The sequence below is a fragment of the Giraffa tippelskirchi genome, chromosome 8 (assembly GCF_054371585.1).
Source record: "Giraffa tippelskirchi isolate mGirTip1 chromosome 8, T2T-mGirTip1v1.2.pri, whole genome shotgun sequence".
Lineage (NCBI taxonomy): Eukaryota > Metazoa > Chordata > Mammalia > Artiodactyla > Giraffidae > Giraffa > Giraffa tippelskirchi.
Window position 1 is genome coordinate 24,686,314 of NC_137282.1, and position 21,591 is coordinate 24,707,904.

The 21,591-nt window shown below is 41.6% G+C and overlaps 1 protein-coding gene across 21 annotated transcripts in view; it reads right to left on the minus strand.

Annotated features, from left to right (window-relative positions):
* The window catches only part of MTUS1 (microtubule associated scaffold protein 1), a 221,514-nt gene that overhangs the window by 114,731 nt on the left and 85,192 nt on the right, over window positions 1-21,591 (minus strand). For all 21 annotated transcript variants that reach the window (XR_014062579.1, XR_014062577.1, XR_014062576.1 and 18 more), the window contains 2 exons: window positions 10,022-12,263; window positions 4,261-4,456 (listed from right to left, as the gene is read on the minus strand). Coding sequence is in view for 17 of the 21 variants with exons in the window: in XM_081521596.1 (XP_081377722.1) it covers window positions 4,261-4,456; window positions 10,022-12,115 (2,290 nt within the window). In the remaining 4 variants the exon portion in view is untranslated. The remainder of the gene's footprint in view (window positions 1-4,260; window positions 4,457-10,021; window positions 12,264-21,591) is intronic.

The following is a 21,591-nucleotide window of genomic DNA, read 5'->3' on the forward strand; positions in this document are numbered from 1 at the left end:
ACTCTAGCCCTAAATCAACAAGAAGCCAGTTTACAAAAACAACTGAGTGGGGAAGAAGGGAAACCTAGAAGGGTAGGCAAGTCATTACAGGTTTGGGATGCACTCCTGGTCTGAGAGGAATTTATTTACTAACTCACATTAGATGAATGAACACAAAGGTTTACCCTTTTGAAATGGTCTTTAGTTTTCTTCTGGAGAAAGAGAAGAAGCATTTCCTTCATGAGGCCTTTCTTCAGGCTCTGGTATGATCAGACGGGTCCCTGAACATCCTTCTTTTCCTCCAAATCCTAAAGCACTTAAGGGCCTTCTGCACACCGCTTCCGGATCCCTTTGAGCTACTCTGCAGTTGCTGTAGGAACACGCTCTCACCCTCGCCAGGTTGTTTAAAGGCGCCCCACGGCAGGGGCATACTCTGCCTTATTTCTGTAATCCTGCCTACCTCAGGTTGGCCCCTGGCAGGGCAATTACAAGTGGGTATGAAGGAACACACACATTTATAATCTAAAACCTGGCAAGAACTGGTATTACCTCTGAAAGAGGGTAGCAGGCAATTTCTGAAGGCACTCGATCTGGAGGTATTTCCTAAGCAGTTGCTTTATTCAACAGCATTAATCTGCAATGCCCACATAACACCATTTACATCACAGTAAATTGATACAGATTGGGAAGACAAGAGACATGCCACAGTTTCTAATGTATTCAGCTGAGCCTGAGAATTTGAAAGTGTTTCTGTAGATTGATAACGTGAAGGTGAAGAGCATGGACTCTGAGCACTGTTACTGGTCAGAATCTGTCACCTCTGTGACTTTCTAGCTGCACAACCTGGACAAATGATTCAACCTCAGTGTGATGGTTTCCTCTTCTGTAAAATGCAGATAAGCCTCACAGACCTATTGTGAGGAGTAAAGGAATTTATAGGTGAGACAATAAAGACAAAGCCTGGAAACTGGTAAGCATGTTAACAAGTGTGAGCTGCTACTATTGGCATTATGATTATTATTAGAAATATTTTTCCTTGTTTATGTCATCTTATTTGAGTGGTTAAAACACATACGTACTCCAAAGAAGCAAAGATAACTTGCATATGGTTTGTTATAACCACTAATCTGGTTTCATATAAATTTCTAGATTTAAGTTACTTTTTTATTTCTAGTTTTAATGAGATGTGATTGACACACATCACTGTATAAGTTTATGGTGTGCAGTGTAATAGTCCGACTTACGTGTATTGTGATTACCGCAATAGTTTAGTTAACATCCATCATCTCATACAGATACAATTAAAAAACTTTTTTCCTTGTTAGGAGACTTACTCTCAGGATTTATTCTCTTAGCAACTTTCCTATATATTAAAATCATATAGCAGAGTCAACTCCAGTTCTCAAGCTGTATGTTACGATTCCCAAGTTTTGACAAGTGAAATGGAAAAGTTCCACTGGGTTTAATCACAAGTCTTCCTCATACTCATTTTATAGCTTAAAGAAAATGGCTATTTCACAGCTCCAGGTCTGGTTTTCTACTTAGTTCTCTGAAAGGATTTATTGAAAACCCCAAGTGGGCTGGAACATTCCTGCTGGTTACCTTTCAGGAGAGTAACTTTGTATGAGCACAGAGGATGTCCATTTGGTTTCAATTTTCGAAGACAAACACTTCATTGTACAGTAAGTGGCAACGCGCTCTCAATGATCCAAAGGCACATTGTTTTTGCTTCTTGATTTTCTGTTCTAACTCTGTGATGATTAAGTTTCCTGTTCTCCAGGACAAACACCTCTCAATTTACTGTGAGCGTGCAAACAGGTTAGTCGCTATTAATTTTATTAAAAAATAAACACATTTTAAACAGAGCGTCATCAAGTTAATTTTCCAACTGTTAGACTCAAATGCAAACCCACAAAATTTCTGTCTACACTCATTTTTTTGGCATTTATATATGGAAAATTACCAAGTAAGAGATTTATTTTTGCCTAATTTAATTTTTAACTTGGATTGAAAACTCTGAATGCATAACTTAGTCATTAAGCTTATGTACACAGGTTAATAAAAGCTCAAGAAATTTCCTGTCTTTTCATTAAGACTAAGGCAGACCTACTTTTCTCTCTTTAAGGCATGGCATTCTGTAGCATACAGTAAAGGAACTTCAAAAATATGTCACTCCTTGGTGGGATCACCTACATAAAAGATCTTTTACAATATATTCTGGGTACTGGCCTAATTTGTAGAAATGTGTGTGCTTCAGGTTTTCTGGGATTTGAGCACCATGTGCTAGAATTACACTACGAGCAGCCACTACTCAGAAAATCAGATGAGCTCCAAACTGTCCCTAGAAAGATGAGGACTGCAAAAGCCTGACAGTCCCAAACCCTGTCACTTCACAGAAGCTGGGGGAAGGTAAATGACTAGCTCAGGCATCTCCCTGGGGCCATGGCCCTGCCTTAAGGCAGCACTCCTTGCAACAGGCCCAGCTGCCAGCGGCCACGGCCCTCCCAGCCGCCAAGCCACAGGGGCCCCTGATGCCTGAGCAGGAAAAGGGCTTTCCAGCTGCAAATTCGTGAGCCTTGTACGGCAGCAGCAGTAAGGACCAAAGCTTTGATCTCACTTCTGCCCGACTCCCCAGACTGTGGCAACATCCCGAATAAGGTTTATTGCTTCTCCCAATGTCTTGAGTGCCTCTTACTGTTGTTCTCCCAGAGTTCTTCTGGGGGTAGAAATGGAAATGCGTGCAAAGCCCCCTTCCTCCTGTCATACCTCCTCCTGGGTTTGCTCCTCACAACAACCCTCAAGATCTGGATGCAGAAGCCCTGATTTATTTGGGCCTGGAGAAGGCAATGGCAACCCACTCCAGTACTCTTGCCTGGAAAATCCCATGGACAGAGGAGCCTGGTAGGCTGCAGTCCATGGGGTCGCGAAGAGTTGGACACACTGAGCGACTTCACTTTCACTTTTCACTTTCATGCATTGGAGAAGGAAATGGCAACCCACTCCAGTGTTCTTGCCTGGAGAATCCCAGGGACGGCAGAGCCTGGTGGGCTGCCGTCTACGGGGTCGCACAGAGTCGGACACGACTAAAGTGACTTAGCAGCAGCACCAGCAGGACCTAAATAAATCACCCTTACAACATGTTATATAAGCGTCTCACATGACAGCTTCATAATAGGATTGGAAAATAAAACCTCAAAATCCTAAGGTGTAGACAGGTAAAGAGATCCCTGGGGATTTCACTGGTTTTGTTAAGTTTCTGCAGAATGTTCTCACGTCTGAGGACACAGAAATTTTGGGGCACCTTCTCCCCTAGACCATTCAACAACAATCACTATTTTTATAAGGGAACTCACTTCTAAATCTATCTGACATGCCTTTCATTTGCTCAGTGTTGTACCTGCTAAAATGAGAGGTGTCCCCTGCAGAGTGCTCTCAGTCCACTGGAATGGCCAGAAGGCTTCCTGTCTTAGTCCCTTTGAAAGGGGCTGCCTTCCCCACTTCCTGTTCTGATTTTGTAACACAGAGAGATGCTAACCTCAGTCAAATTTAGGAAGACATTTAAGAGCTACTCTGGAAGCTCTCAAATTTTATAAATCTGCCTTCACTACTTCTAATATGGAAACCAACATAAACAATGTTTATATTAGAAAAATGTAACTCTGTAGTCATCTTTACATCCCTGAAGATTTTTAACATATTTATTTGACTGTGCCGGGTCTTAGTTGTGGCACGTGGGACCTAGTTCCCTGACCAGGGATCAAACCCCGGCCCCCTGCAATTGGGAGCATGGAGTCTTAGCCACTGGACCACCAGGGACATTGCTCCTTAAAGATTTTATAATACATCTTTCAGTAAAATTTAAGAAAAACACTAGTTTCTTCATTTTTGATGAGGGCACATGATGCAAGGAGTCTATCACACAAGTGTTATTAAGCACTTAACTGTAAAACATCTGAAAGTGAAATGATTCCTGTATGACCAGGGCCTGCTTGTATATGTAGACATGCCTGCTTCTGGAGAGCTTTTACGTCGGTTTATACACATTTTTCTCCCCAACTAGCCTTCAGCTTTGCTCAAGGATCAGAGCTGTGTCTTGGACTTCTTTTTCCACCTTCCCTGTGCAAGATGCTGGACCACAAAAGACTAAATGCTTTAGTGACACATGTACTAGAGTTCTAGAACCAAAACCTTCCTCTCTGAGACAGGTTCCTGATGGGACCAATTTAAATTTGAATAATTTACGAGCTGCTCTAAAGCACAGCTGAATTATTTGACTCTTACCAGAACTGGACACACGCCTGATCCTCTGGGGAGACACGCCCCGATCGGAGGTGAGATTTCTGCTGTCGCTATTTCGTCTCAAACAGGAAACAGAAGGCCCCACTTTGGCTTTCGGACCAGGGGTTTTCCTCAGAATGGAGGAGTTGGGTGTAGCTGGTTTCCCACCTGAGATGCTTGCAGGTTTGGAAGCGGAATCCTGTGGCAAGAAGAGGGAAGACGTCAGTCCAGGTCATACCTTCCACTTCCACACCACCACTTCCTGGTGGAGGTAGGTATGGGAAAGAAACAATTTCTGTCTAAACAGATATGCCCGATGGATATTTTTCATTTTTACTATGAAGACATTCCAGCTCTTGATAGTTTACTCTTTGATTCACCATGATCTGCCTTGGGCCCCGGCAGGGAAACTGTGCCAAGGTGGCTGGTGCCACAAGTTAAATTCAAGCTACAGCTTTCAGTCGTTTTCCTAGATTTTCTCTCTACGGTCTCCAACACCCATGATGCCATCTTTCATTGGCTTCTCCCACAGAGCTCTTTCCTGGTTTCCCTTCTATCCTTCTGGTTATTCCTTCTCTGGGTTTTGTTCTTCTCTGCCTTTAAATGATGGTCATTGCAAGGGTCCTAAACTTGGCCCTGGAATCTTTCTGACCATATACTCTCCCCAGATGACCTTGTCCACTCTTTCAATCACCATCAAGTCCTCATATCCGAGTCAGCACTCTCTCCAGAGTTCCCCATATATTTAATTTCTTTCTTCATCTGCCTCACTTAGCATACTGCAAGTGCCTTCACCCAATAATGTTGAAAATAATCATATTATTGTTGTTTTTACTAATCAACATACAGCCCTTATAAAATGAAAAGTAAGTTCAAAATGTACGTATCAATTCATGATCCTAATAACACTGCAGAGTTGATACTTTCACCATACTCCATTTCACAGCCGAAGAACATGAAGCAGTTTCTAAAAATCAGGTGAATTTTACCCACCCATTTCAAAACTTAGCTCTTCTCATATTCACCACCATGTGCCCAGACACCCGACCTACACAGTGAAAGCTATCTCTCGAAGTCTCCTTTCTTAACTCCTGTATGTTTCTATATCACTGTTCCAACCACACACACAGAACACAGCAGACAGAGGCATAGCCCAACCATCTTCAATCAAGTCAGACATCAAATTTACAAAAATGTAGAACAGTGCCAGTCTCCTCATTCAGTACTTTTGTTTTGGAAAATGTGGTTAGTTTTTAAAATGTTATATGAACACGCAACGGATTTATCTTTATTTCAAATGAATATATATTCTGGAAACGTCTTAGTTTTAATGTTAAATGCCATAAATGCTGGCAGATATAGCCCCTGTCCGTCTGCCTGAGCACAGGCTACCTCATTTCCAGGATGCCTGGAACCATGTTCTGGTCTCCCCCGCCTCCAAATCATCTCCCACTCCACTGAGCAGGCCATCTCTTCTAAAGTCCAAACTGGGCCAGGAGGCTTCCCTCGGTCTCCTAGATAAAGTCAGCTCTTCTGGAAAAGGCCTCTGGGGTGTGGCAGTCCTGTGCTCCTCTTCACTGGTTCCTTACTGCCCGTGGTTCTGCATTCCCAGCTCCAGACACCTCACTACCCTGTGACCCCCACGTGACAATGCGCCTTCATCTTTGTACATGTTATTCCTTCCACCCAGAGTACCCTTCCAACTCATCCTCGATTTTTAAGCTTCAGCTGATGATCCATGCGCTCTCTCCCCTAGAAGCCTTCCTTCCTGGATCTCTCTCCCCATCACTGTCACCAGCACAGCAGTCTATACACACCCCCAACTGAGGACCTGACAGCCCATTTTTGTTTACATTCTAACACCCGCTGCACTAGACTCTAGGCTTGGCCAGGGGCTGGGTCTTTCCATCTCTATATCCCAACAATCACCACCATATACAGCACATGGTGTGTGTTGGCCACTCAGTTGTGTCCAACTCTTTGCGACCACTGTAGCCAACCAGGCTCCTCTGTCCATGGGATTTTCCCAGAAAGAATACTGGAGTGGGTTCCCATTCCTTTCTCCAGAGGATCTTCCCAACCCAGGGATCCAACCCATGTCTCCTGCACTGGCAGGAGGATTCTTTTACCACTGAGTCATTTGGGAAGCCCCCTAAAGCACACAGTGGGCACCCAATAAATGTTCTCATTCTACATGTAGGAAGTGAGAGCCTGAGGTTCACTCCAAGAACAAATTTCAACACTGTAAGCCATGGTTTGTATTCTCCCATCACATAAAGAAAAATTGAGCCTCATAGAGACTAAGTAACTTGCCTGATGCCACTTTGCCAAGGAATGGATGGAGCTACCATGTGAAACCATGTTGAGCTCCAAAATCAGTGCTCTGAACTTCTGCGCTGCCTTTTTCCCACCAGAACCCTTCTTTCTTTGCTTAGTAAGTCAGAAGTGGATAATTTCCCAGAGAGAGATATAAAGCCCATGCTGATGACATCCACTACGTGAATTAAAAACTAACTTAAATAGGGCAATACACTAAGAGAACACTGGAAAGCAACGTAAAATTGGCCAAACAAAAGATTTGTTTGACAACAAATCTTCATTGTCAAACTGGCTAAAGTAATCCCCCAAAGAAAAATGTTAAAAAATAAAAAGTAACCCAAACTTCTAACCAACTTACAAAGTAAATCTTTAACAAATCAGATTTGCTCTGCCTTTTAGAGCCAACATTCCTTGAAATTCTGAAAGCCTAGTGTGTGGAGCAGAAAGGGCCAGGATTCAGGTCAGGAGACCTGAGCTTGAATCTCAGCTTTTACAACTTAACGGCTATGTGTGTTTTAAGCAACCTCTATGAATCCTTAAACTGTAGCTAAGAACTTGCCTGTTGTTACTGAAAAGAGTAAATGATAATGTATAAAGCACCTGAACATTCTGGAAAATTAAATGACATAATATATGTAAGAACCTAGAGCCGAGGGTTTTGCCCAGAGCGGTCACTGAAGAAATATCTGTTTCCTTGCTTTTAGATAATTCCTCATTCCTTTCATCAAACATACTATCACCAGCACAAAACCTCTGTAATGCGTAGCTACACTCAAATGCATCAAATTAAAATCAAGTTCCTACTGACATAGAACTTTTCTGAAGTTTCAGATAAACCCTGACCAGCCTCCCTTGCGGCTGAGATAGTAAAGAATACGTCTGCAATGAAAGAGTCCCGGGTCCAGTCCCTGGGTCGGGAAGATCTCCTGGAGAAGGGAATGACAACCCACTCCAGTATTCTTGCCTGGAGAATCCCATGGACAGAGGAGCCTGGTGGGTTACAGTCCTTGGGTCACCGAGGACATGACTGAGCAACTGACACTCACTCACTCAAACAGCTGTGAAGTTGTAGGCAACCTAAGGACTCAGTAAACTCAAGGACTAATTCTGCTCAAGACCAACAGAGCACAGAGAAAACGCATATCCCTCCAGCACCGTCTCGGCACGGACCCACGGCAGATCCAAAATCTTTGAGTACTGCCGAAGTGACCAAGAAACACAGGGGTCTGCCTACAATATGAGGCAAAGGCTCATTCATTCAGCTCTCTATCCTAGGTACAAAGCCTGTGCCCAGTGGCGGTCTGGCCAGCCCCTGCCCTGTGACACACAGAAATGTGTAAGCAGTGAATAGGGATATTGGAGAGATTGCTCATAAAATATTACCATGGGGGGAAAAATGAGTTTGTAATAATAATTGTCAGTAAGTAAAAGTGTCAGTGCTAAAAATATGGAAATCCTACTGCAAGATTTCTAAGATGAAAAGTGCTTCTTCTCCAAGATACACTAGGATCCATTTGAACCAGATGATTCTATCACCTTATTTCTATACCACATCATCAGCCTGAAAAATAGGATTTCATTCTGCACATGGGAAATAAAATGCTGACTTACATGATGCACAGATCAGAAAGGCTTTTCATTTCAAAATTACACAACCAATTTATAGTCAAAGCAAATGTTATTTAAAGAAATTTTATGCTAGGATTTGGGAGGCAGTTGGTGATTAATGCACAATTAAAAAGTCTCCCATAAATCAAGGAGGAATAATTCTACTGTTTTCATGTATATGTATCTAGAAATACCAAACTAAGAATGTTTCTTAGCATTGCCACAGCTTATCATTTAATTTAGCAAAGTATCAAATTAAAAATTGTATACAATGAGTTTCCTAAGTCTGACTTCAAAAGAAGTTTAAAATAAAAACCTGAGTTTTGAAATAATGGACAATCTCAGTAGTTCAAATGTTACTGTGGTGTGCCATTCTTTCTAAAAAGATTTATTACAAAAGTTAAAGCATCTCTAAGCTGACCTAGCTCAAGACTACCTCTAACAGGACCTAACAATTCCCGATGTACCCTGAAAAGTGAAATTGTTAATCGCTCAGTCGTGTCTGATTCTTTGTGACCCCATGGACTATAGCCCACCAGGCTCCTCTGTCCACAGGGATTCCCCAGGCAAGAATACCGGAGTGGGTTGCTATGCCCTACTCCAGGGGATCTTCCCAACCCAGGGATCAAACCCGTGTCTCCTGTATTGGCGTGTGGATTCTTTTCTGTCTGAGCCAATAGGGAAGCCCTGAAAACACTTACAACAGCCTTTCGACACTTCAAACCATACATGTTTCATTCCTTCAGATGGGAATCCTTCGCACAGATGCCTCACAGCTGCCTTCCTTCCCTGGCACCTGGCACCCACGTCCACTCTTGACCCACAGGACAGAAGCCCAAGAAAAGCCCTACACGAGCTGAAAACGCATGCCAGTCCCCACTACCAAAAACGGGGCTGAGGACAAACACACAGAGCCCAAGGCTAGCCTTTGAAATGTTTCTGAAACTCTGAAAGCTAGTTTCTTCATGCTCCAGGCAAAAGTTACATACACGTTTAATGTCTACGGCTGAGTCCCTTTGCTGTCCACCTGAAACTATCACAACATTGTTAACCAGCTATACTCCAATATAAAATTAAAAGTTTAAAATAAATATATATACACATGCTTAATGAAAAATAATCTTTCAACTGCATGTGAATTCTTGTTTAAATGGAACACCCAAATATATGCCAAGTACTGTAAAAAAAATATTGCCTTTTCACCATATGAAATACAGTGAGTTTTATTTTAGTACCAGGAACCAATATGTCAGGACAGCAAGTGACCTCAGACATCTACTAGCCCAATCCTTTCATCTCTGTGCCTCAAAATACTACTCACCCGCAGTCACAGTAGCTGATCAGAGGCAGCATCCGGAATCCTCCTGTTCACCAGAGGGGGCTCCACTGCCCAGAGTGGCTTCCTCAGAGGAGCCCAGGAGCTATTTTCATGTTAACACTGTTTACCAGCACTGCTGAGACATTTCTCAACTGTGGTCCGATACAGCTCAAAGTTCATAAACAAATTTTTTTTATAAATATAAAATACAATCATACATTTAACTTCAAACAACTAATTACACGAAAACATTAAAGTAACTTGTTCTTTCAGCTTACTATTAAAAGGAATATTGATGCTCAATATAAAATACTGAAATTGAGATTTTTTTTCCCAATGTGCATATAACCAATGAACACCCTAAAATGTACTAAGAATTAATGAATAATACCGCAATACCTGAAAGCAAATCTGCACACAGAGTTCAGCAGTATTATTCACTATTAAAGGGGAACCAATTGCTAATCCATCCCGCTGTTTCTACCACCATTTCCTGAAGCAGGCAGAAATTTCACTTACCAAAAACAGAGAACCAAAGTCAGAGGTCTCGTTCAGGATTTCCCTTTTTAGCTCCTGTTTTGCCACTAGTGTCCCATTTTCTTCTTCACCCTTCTTTTCAGGGCTAATCCTATCGATGTGGGAAGTATAGGGCACTTCCAAATGTTCCGTGCTTTCCATTTTCACAGGGAGCTCATCTTTGATCTGAAAAACCACAGCCACGGACCCTGTCTCACATGCTGGATTGGAAGAACTTGCTTTGTCAACATCTTCCTGATTCGATTTCACGGCAGATGTTGTTCTTGGATGCTTCTTGTGTGAAGCATTTTTAGAATGAGTTGTAACATGCACAGCCTGGCTCGTAATGAGTTTATTAAATTGCTGCTTATGCGTCTTGTTAATTGGAATTTCTGCTTTGGGGTCTCCATTCAAGTCATATGTTGCCGTTTTGCTTAAACCTGTTGACTGTCTTGAGGAAGACACTGATGAGGGAGATGAGGCACCAGTTAACTGAGGTCTGGGTGCAGCCTTTGATAGAGCAGGGTCCTTGGGCTGCAACACGGGTCTGGATACAACTTTTGCTTTAACGTTCTTGAAGTTTGGTCTTGGGTAACTTATAATTTTCGTTTTTCTAACTTTGCTGCCTAGGGGGCTATTCGCTTTGGTGGCTGATTTTCCTAGGTTAAGTTTTGACACAATCATTGGTGCCGCCTTCAAATTTGGTAAACATAGGAGCTCTCGATTACTCGTCTGCACTTTGCTACATTTCTCCACACCTTCAACAGGTGAGACAGAGAAGGTTGTGTTCATGGGTTCAAGGACTGGCGTGGACATGCAAATTCTGTTATTTGTACTGATGACCATATCATCTGCATTCCAAGTCAGCTCAAGTAATGATGCTTCCTTTTGTCCTGGCGGGCTATTCGGTATCAGTTCTATGGTACGATTATGGGTTCCCAAATGCTTTTCACTGGAGGCAGTTGGTGTGTCTTTAGTCACAGTGACTTGGTATTCTGGGCCCAGCACTTGGGTTTTGCTTTTACTAACAGCTGGCACCAGTAAAGGGCATTCATCATCTATAAGACAATTGGACACTGTTTCTCTTACATTTTGGCCCATTTCCTTTTGCCCATATGAGCTCTGTGAATGTGCCTCCCTATTTGGTTCATCTTTAGATGGACAAAAGAACTCTTGTAATACAGACCCACTGGGAACATCCATGCCATCAGAAACTTGTGTTAGAGCTTGTATCTCCTTTTCTCTGCCTCGTCTTTGCTGTGCTCCATCTGGGTACTCACTGGCAACCTTTCCCAAAGAACGGTGACACTGATTTTCAGCATCTGGAACAACAACATCAATTTGCATCACCATGTCAGAAAATACTGTGTAAGTTGTGTCCTGGGCCTGTGATGCCACAGCTTGAGAATTTTCAAAGCTCTCTCGATCACAATTTGTTTCTCTCACATGTATCTGATCAGAATGGGAAGATGGAAGAATGGAACAGGATAAAGATGTATTTATGCTTCTCGTGTTGGTTGGCTGCAGGCTTGCAGTGGTAGGCAAAGACTGACTTTTTCCAGTGGTATCATGTGTTACGAAGGTACAGTTAACTTTATCCACTTTTATGTCAAAAGTCTGGTTGAGCAGCAAGGCAGCAGTATTGTCTGTACAGTTCAAATCATCATTGTTAGTTTTCCATACAAAAGTTAGAGATGTCTCAACATTCTGGTTCAACGATCCTAGGGGATGACAACTGCTATGCAAATGTTTGGGTTCTGCTGTATTTACAACATGTGCAAAAGATGGACATGTGGAATCCGTATGCACCTCTAAAGCCTCGTTACTGATGAAATTACTTGAAGACTTTTGATGATTGTGTACTTCAACACACTCAGGATTTAAAGAAATATTTTCGCCAATGTCCACATCAAAGCCAGTTTCATAATCAACTACCATGCCATCTGGGTTGGCACAAAGCCAGCTCACATTACTGGTTGAAGTGTTTTGGGTAGGTGGTGATTTTTGGTTGCATGCATATGTGTTTCCATTTTTATCACAGATAAATAAGGATTGCAGTTCATCTTCTGTCTTGCCATCTGAATTATCATCATTCATCCTGAGTATTAACTTTAAACCTCTGCTGTTTTATTTCTTTTTTAACTCCTTTCAAATGAGAGGGAAGGAAAATTTGTCTTCGGTTTTTCAGCACAGTTGAAAGTTTCTCAGTCTAAGATGCTTTGCAGTTGAAATGTTTTGTTGTTTCCTGGAAGAAATAAAATGTTTCACACTCAAGTGAACATTAGAAAAATCAACAAATCATTACTTGATTAATTTCAATTGCCTTATTTTTACATTTAGAACCTGCGACTAAGGACATAGGTAATTAAGACATTAGCTCCAGATCAACCTCTTTTCAAACATACTTTTTCACTTGAGGAAATGGGCAAAAAGGAAGACAGAGACAAGATGCTGTTAAAACTGTGCCCTCCCTAATTCATCGCAGTAGAGAAGGACGCCAAATCTGACAATAGGTTTTCTTTCTTATTGGTTGACAGAGTTGACCACTGGTTCTAATTTGCCTAGGATGGTCCCAATTTATGCTTATTGTCCCAACATAATTAGAAAGAATGCCCTTTTCACTTTCAGAAGGGCCCCCTACTGTCTCCTTGGAAGGTGATTACCAGATAGACTAGGCAGGCACAGCAAAAAAAAAGCTGAATCTCGATGAAGACTGAGGGCACCAATATTTCTCTTTCCCCTGTTTTCATTGTGTATCTCAAACATACTGCACTTCAAAACTGAAAACAAAAGCCATTATTCTTCATAGTTAAAGTGGTATTCTATCGGAAGTACCAAAAAATGTTAAACTGAGTTTACCGTATGACAGAGCAAATCTACTCTGACAGATCCATTAAAAAGAAAAACTTATGTCCAAAAATTTATACACAAAAGAACATGATTTGTAAAAGAAACATTATTCACAATAGCCCAAAAGTGAAAGCAAGCCACAGGTCTACTAACTGGTAAACAGATAACAACATGTTATATATCCATGCAGTGAAATATATTTTTCAGCAAGAGAAAGGAATGGAGTATTGATTGGTACTTGCTACAACATGGAATCAATGTTAAAGCTTAAAATATTATAAATAAAAGAATAGTATAAGCAAAAATTACAAAGTATAAGAAGCCAGTCACAAAAGACTATATATGATGTGACACTATTTCCATGAGTGTCCAGAATAGGCAAATCTGTAGAAAGCAGATGGGGGGCTCTCTAGGGCTAAGAAGGGGCAGGACGGAAAAGAATGAGGAGGGGCTGCTAACTGGAGCATGTTTCTTTTTGAAAGTAATGAAAATGCAAACGTCAAGACTGTGGTGATGGCTGCAAAGGGCTGTAAGTACACTAAAACAATTCAGTAGTACACTTAAAAAAAAATCATTAAAAACAACCCACGAAAGCTTTCAAATTCAAGGATTTTGTAAATAACTAAAACCTTATTATGCTTTTGGTTAAACTGAAGTGCTTAAGAAAGGCCCAAATATTTAAGCTAAGACTGCAAATAAGTCACACAGATGTTTGAACTGACTTGCTCATCTTGGTATGTAATGTCAATCGGGTATCTTGGTACTGTTCGGAAGAAATAATATATCCATCAGGGGAAAACAATGACATTCTGTAACCTAGAAAATTGTAAATTAAGAGTAGATCTCATTTTTCTAATTTTCAATCTTTCCTCTGTATTCAAACATACTTCAGTGACCTAAATACAACCAGGACAATAGGAACAAGGGAAGAACTGAAACCATCAGTATCTTCACTAACAGTGCTCTGTGTTTCCAGCCATGAATGCTGAAACCAGCCTTTACTGGGGGCACGAAGAAAGGCCTCAATGTTTATCTCAATAGCACGCATGTGCGTGCATACAAACACAAGCAGCCAAGAGACTCTGATCTCAAAATAAGTGCTATTTAACTTACATAGTAACAGAAATAGAATTCTATAGAAAATAGAATTTTCTATACTAATAGAAGATGTAAATGTCTTTTTTTCCCCCACTGTATCTCCTTAGTTAGAAAAGAAATTACTGAAATAATGGATTTTGGGGCAGCACCTTAATAAAAGATTTTATGAAACACAAATTAACATTTTTAATCCTCAAGTATAAAACAGGTTCAAGCTAAATGAAAAGGGAAGTCCATGTATTCATATTTTAACTTTGTGTGTGTGGGGGGGGTTGATTTCACAAAGCACTAAATATGCTATACCTTTATGCTTCCAGGAAGGCCAATACTCATTTAAGAAACCCTGATATAAGCAGATGGGAGTGCTACAAACAAAAGAACTGAACACAAATCATAAAAGTTATTTGTCTGTATAAACAGATTCATTCAAGTCAACTGATGGAGTTTTACTTCCTGAGCTCCCTCTTCCGAAGTATATAAAATATGATTTAAAAAATTGCAAAAGAATAAAGAAATGGTTTGTATGTCAAAACATCTCAAATTATGTTTAAAACAAATGTACAAAGGATAATTTACACCACTTTGTTGTTTGGTCACTACGTCTTGTCCGACCCCATGGACTGTAGCCCCGCTGGTTTCTCTTTCCATGGGATTTCCTAGGTGAGAACACTGGAGTGGGTAGCCACTTCCTTCTTCAGGGGATCATCCAGATCCAGGGATTGAACCTGCATCTCCTGCACTGGCAGGCGAATTCTTTACCACTGAGCCACCAAGGAAGCCCTAATTGACAACACGAGTTACATGTCCTTCTCTGTTTAGGTTATTTCTAGTTTTATTATTAAATACTATTTATTTATAAATAGCACTGGACTAAATATTTTTGCTGTTTCCACTGTTTGTCACTGTTTCCACTGTTCCCCCATCTGTTTGCCATGAATTGATGGGAAACAGTGGAAACAGTGGCTGACTTTATTTTTTGGGGCTCCAAAATCACTGCAGATGGTGACTGTAGCCATAAGATTAAAAGACCCTTGCTACTTGGAAGGAAAGCTATGACCAACCTAGACAGCTTATTAAAAAGCAGAGACATTACTTTGCCAACGAAGGTCCATCTAGTCAAAGTTATGGTTTTTCCAGTATCATGGATGGATGTGAGAGTTGGACTATAAAGAAAGCGGAGCACCAAAGAATTGATGCTTTTGAACTGTGGTGCTGGAGAAGACTCTTGAGAGTCCCTTGGACTGCAAGGAAATCCAACCAGTCTATCCTAAAGGAGATCAGTCCTGAATATTCACTGGAAGGACTGATGCTGAAGCTGAAACTCCAATACTTTGGCCACCTGATGGGAAGAACTGACTCATTAGAAAAGACCCTGATGCTAGGAAAGATTGAAAGCAGGAGAAGGGGATGACAGAGGACAAGATGGTAGGAAGGCATCAATATCTCAATGGTCATGAGTTTGGATGGCATCACAACTCAGTGGATGTGAGTTTGAGTAAACTCCAGGAGTTGGTAATGGACAGGGAGGCCTGGTGTGCTGCAGTCCATGGGGTCGCAAAGAGCCGAACACAACTGAGCAACTGAACTGAACTGAAATATTTTTGCGATCTTTGACTACCTGTTATTGCTTCCTTTGGAAAAACTTCCTGAAAACAACAGCATCGCTGAGTCAAAGGACGGGACTTTTAAGGCTCTTGATAGAGTCTGTCAAATCACTGATTTTAAAAAAAAAGGCAGATTATTAATAATGTACATATTAATACGGATATATAACCTGAGTTTTCTTTTAAAGCTTGTGCGTTCTGCTCAGCATTGTGTCCCAAGAATTTTCCCGTGTTACTGTAATACAAAAATATTTCTAACAGTTGTGAAATTCCACTAAAGGTAAGATTAAATGTTTTATATTTATAAGCCAGTAGGTTACAAAGACTAACAGGAAAATAAAGAACCCATCAATTCTCACATGACTGTTCACCACACTTGGGTTTATGATTTTTTGAATTCACAGATACAAAAAAAAAATCTTAAACTCAGTGAACAAAGCTATCAAAAAATAAATAGATAAATACCACAGGGAACCCCCTGGCCATCCAGTGGTTAGGACTGCCATGGCTCTGGGTTCAATTCTTATTCGAGGAACTAAGATCCTGCAAGGCATGCAGAGAGGAAAAACCCCACCCCACCCCCCTAAAAATGAAGCCACAAAGAAATGTATTCAGAAGAAATCCTTTAGGAAAATTCTGGTAGGAGATCAATTTACTGAAGTCTTTCCTACTTTCAGATAAGAATAGATAAGAGTAAAGAATTAGAGGTACAGAGATATGAAGCTTATCAGCTTTAGGATTAGTCAGAAGATTAACCTCAACATTCACTAAAGAAAAAAATAGCTTCAAGACATTATCACTACAGAGATATAGAGCCCTGGGCAGGAAAGAGTTGACCAGCCTTCCCTCAGGAATTTTGTACAAAAAAAAAAAAAAAACACTTAAAAGTTAGCCTTGTTGTATTATGGCCAGTTTCATTCCCTTCCTGCCTTAAGAAAAACAGCACTGACGTGTACACACTACCAAGTGTCACACAGACAGCTGGTGGGAAGCTGCTGTGGAGCACAGGGAGCTAAGCTCTGCTGACCTAGAGGGGTGGGATGGGGGCCGGGTGGGAAAGAGGCTCAGGAGGGAGGGGATGTACCTACACTCGTGTCTGATTCACTCTGTTGTGCAGCAGAAACTAACACAACATCGGAAAGCAATTATCCTCCAATGCAAAAAGGAACAGGACTTCACTGATGGTCCAGCGCTTAAAGAATCTCCTGTCAACGCAGCGGACACAGGTTCAATCCCCGGTCTGGGAGACTCCACATGCCTCGAGGCGACTAAGCCTGGGCACCACAACCCTGGAGCCCAAGCTCTAGAGTCCAGCAGCCACAAATGAGGAAGCCTGTCCACCCTAGAGCTTGTGCTCCACAGCAAGAGAGTAGCCCCACTCGCTGCAACTAGAGAAAGCCCGTGCATAGCGATGAAGACCCAGCACAGCCAAAAATAAAATAAACAAAAATAAATCTTAAAAAAAAATAGTACCTAAATTTCTATCACATAGAACTCATTCTCTGACCTAATCTCATGTTCTTTGACTTAATCTCTCCTGACGCATGAAGAAATGTCTTTATATTTCTATGATTACAATGTAATTTGTAAAGGCTTTAAAGTTACTACCTTGGGATTTTTTTTTTTCTTTTTAACTAAAGCAAAATTAAAGATGCTTAGAAAATAGAGAAAAGGTTGGACTAAATCATTCTCACCCAAAGGGTTAATTTCTCAAGCTGTCTTTCAGTAGCATTATCTATCAGAACAAAGTAGAATGATTAACTTTGCTCTCCTTTCTAAGAGAGCCATCTGGGAAAATAAGGAGATCTTTTTCTGAAAACAATTTGGACAAGAGAGAACAAATTCTCTACTTATTAAGATTTGGGAATATGACAGGGGAGCTCCTCTTGAAAAAAAGATTAGCAAAATACTAATTTCTATAATTATCTGTAAGGTCAAATATTGATAGATATGTAGTAAAAGAAATGGTCAGTGAAAAGCACTACTGGTACAAGATGTGAGCTATTTCAGCATCTTGAGAAAAAAAAATAAGGTTGCTCTCTAAATCTTAGCTTAAGAAAAATGGCTATTAGTTCCCCAAATCTAAAAATCCATTATCATATAGTTGAATTCATTATCATTAATACTGGAGGACATTTTAGAGATTCAATTCAAATTTCTTCATTTTACAAATGACGAAACCACTTCTAAGAAATAAACTACATGGCTGGACCAAATTAGTTACTAATGGCAGCTTACTGTTAGATTATACAATAGTTATATGCCTTATTTGTCAACTGAGCTATAAACCCAGAAGAAGCTAACACATTGGTAGGTATCTTCTACATTTTCCGATGATCTGCAATGTTGAACCCAATAGTTTCTTAATACAGCTAAAGTTGAATCCCATATAATTATGAAATACTATGTTTCCACAAGTCACTTGCTTTGCAGCCATAAAGAACTTTAATTTTACTTTTTATGTTAATACATGGCATACCAGTTGTTTAATACAAATACAGCTATAATCTACAGCTTTAAATCATAAAATTATGTCAGTCAACTTTTTAAGAACTCACTAATTACAACTGTAGTTCAGTTCTCTGGGCTTTAAAACTCAAAGTATTATCTAACGTTCAACTTACTGTAAAAAAAAAAAAAAGGGAAAAAAAAAGACATGGGCATTCAAGCCCTGAGTTTAGTAAAGAACATCTTTACATCTAGGAACCAAGGACCAGCATACCTACTCACTGGTTTTCTAAGAGCATAACAGTTTTCAGTGAAGCCATTTAAAGGAATGGCTTTTCTTCCTTCTCCAGAAGGAATCTAGAGTTGGTTTAGTAAATTTAAAAAAACTATGATTAAAAATAATGAAATAATGCCATTTGCGGCAACATGGATGGGACCAGAGAGTATCATACTGAGTGAAGTAAGTCAGACAGAGAAGGAGAAATATTGGATGACATCCCTTATATGTGAAAGATACAAATGAACTTACTTACAAAACAGAGACTTACAGACTTAATGAACTTATGGTTGCCGGGGGGGACGCATGGGGGGAAGGGTTAGTTAGGGAGTTTGGGATAGATACATACACACTGTTATATTTAAAATGGATAACCAACAAGGACCTACTGTATAGCAAGGGAACTCTGCTCAATGTTATGTGGCTGCCTGGATGGGAGGGGAGTTTGGGGGAGAAAGTGTGTGCACGCGGGCACTCAGTCATGTTTGACTCTGTGACCCCGTGAGCTGTAGCCCACCAGGCTCCTCTGTCTATGGGATTCTCCAGGCAAGAATATTGGAGTGGGTTGCCATTTCCTCCTCCAGGGGATCTTCCCCACCCAAGGATCAAATCTGCTTTTCTGGTTTCTCCTGCATTGCAGGCAAATTCTTTACCACTGCCTAGGAAGCTCTTGGGGGAGAATGGATATATGCACATGTGTGACTGAGTCCCTTCACAGGACTGATCACCTGAAGCTATCACAACATTGTTTGTTAATCAGCTATACTCCAGCACAAAAGAAAAAGTTTTTTAAAAAAATGAAAACAATAGATGCTCCACAACAAAACTGAACTTTCAATAATTTAGAAAAGAGATAAATCAACTGGGCTGCTTGTGAAAAAAAGCAGGTTGAGTCAGTAAATCACTGGTGGGGCCTGAGAGTCTGCATTTTGTATTCATTTCCCTAGTGATGCTGAAACTTCTGGGCCATGGACCATCCTTGGAGTAGCAGGCATGTAGCGGAGCGCTCTGAGCAAAGACAGCCCACCGAGTCAATCAGATAATACAGGAACTCGTCAGTCAGAAGCAGTTACCCTCACATCCAACTTTATAGTTTGTTCTCCAAAATAGACGTTTCTTACTTTGAACCCTTAATTTATACTTTTGCATTTTCCTCTCAGCTTCCCAGGTGGCACCAGTGGTAAAGAACCTGCCTGCCGATGCAGGAGACACGTGTTCGATCCCTGGGTTGGGAAGATCCACTGGAGGAGGGAATGGCAACCCACTCCAGTATTCTTGCCTGGAGAATCACATGGACAGAGGAGTCTGGGGGGCTACAGTCCATGGGGTCGCAAAGAGCCAGACACTACTGAAGTGAACTAGCAGCTCAGACAGCTAATACGCCCTCTATAGAAAATAACTGGAAATTTTTTTTATAGTCACACAGTTTATGTTGCTTCTAAATCCTACTTGAGTTTATTCCTTCCACATGGAGGGAGTTCAGTTAATGCAACATTCCTGCCCCTCTTCTGTCCTTTTACTCATTCCATCCAGAAGCAGGAATGTGACTGGATTCCACAAATTCAGAAGAACCAGCTGGGTGAGGACTAGTAATGATGAGGGTGGCATTTGCCTCGGGCACTAAATTTAAGACAGACTCAGTAAGAGTCCCCACTGGAGCCTGAGGCAAGGAAAAAGTCAGTAATGCTGACCCTATCTCCATTTTAAATTTGAGATTTTGTTTATGCTTTTTTTCCCCTTAACATTAACTCTGATATTTTAAAATAGTGCATTAAGTATTTATCTTAATCACTGAGGTTTTTCTGGCCTCACTCTCTTCACTCTAGTCTCAGCCCCGTTGCCCATAGAGAATACAAGCTCTATTCTGTTCCCCTCCCCAGGAACAGGCTCTGTCCCTACAGTGGAGGGACACCTAAAATTGTAATTCACCTGTAATCATCCAGCCACCTTACTCTGTTTCCTGTTTCTCAGATGGTTCATAACCAGAGAGGGAAAGGAGGAGAGTATCCAAGAATCAACAGCTAATCCTGACCATGTGTTGGCCACGCTTTGGAGCAGAATCCAGGAAGCCGGGTCCCTGTGAGCCCTCAGTTGCTGGATGGGGTGGCGGGAGGTCAGGGTGAGGGGGGCAATGACAGAATCCCCCAGGAAGGGCTGCAGTGGCTGTGGCAACCCAAGGAAGCTCGTGGGGCTTTGGACTGTGCTTTTTCACAAACCACTGCAGGAGAGTGTCTATACTGCAACCAACAGCTCAGCCAGTCTGAGTAGCCATCTCAAAAAAAAAGGTATTACTTATTGAGCCCTCTCAAAACTGTAAATATGTCACACTAGGCAACAAACCATCAGAAATTAAGAAGGGATAAAGTGTGCGGGAGCAAAACCCATGTGGGGTAACCGGGGCTCCTGCCCTGGCCAAAGTGGAAGGTGCTTAGGCTCAAGGCACTGCCAGAGGTTTGATCACACTGGGAGTTGCAGCCAATAGCAACTCACTCCAGTATTATTATCTGGAAAACTCCATGGACAAAGGAGCCTGGTGGGCTACAGTTCATGAGCCGGACAGCACTGAGTGACTAGCACAGCAACGATCCTGCAAACCAGCTCACTTTTTCAGCTGGAAGGTTGGTTTTAAATAACACAGACTGGGTGAGAGGCTTTAAGCCTAAAACAATACATTCTTCTGACCTGAGTGAGCAGCTCCAGCTCAGGGCAGCTGGGTCCGTGGGCGAGTGGCTGTCTCCAGGGAAGGAGGCTGCACAAGTCTGCAACTTGAAGAGTAAGGGGCCAGGGACCCCTGTCTGAAACAAAGCCACTTGGGTGGAGGCTTGAGGACAGGCTGTTTGCAGGCCGCTTCCCCATGAGGGGCACCCAGCTGTACCTGGAACCGGGCCTGGCAGGCGTGGGCAAAAACGGAGGCTCCTGCAGACCCAGCAGAGAGCTGGCAGGAAGCTCGGGTGAGGCTCAGCTACAACTGTAGGGAAGAGAGTTGTGACGGGCCCTTTCAGACATCTGTGGTCTACAGAATACATGTGTCGCTTGTGACAGCAAAGCAGAAGATTCCTGTGTGCCCCACGGAAAATGAGAATGTTTCCAGCTTTTAACTGTTAGCAACAGATCTGGCAGGCGGCGCTAGACAAGTCACCCCCAATTCCACTCTAACCAGTCAATTCTAAAGGAAATCAACCCTGAATATTCACTGGAAAGACTGATGCTGAAGCTCCAACACTTTGGCCACCTGATTCAAACAGCCAGCTCACTGGGAAAGACCCTGACGCCGGGAAACATGGAGGGCAGGAGGA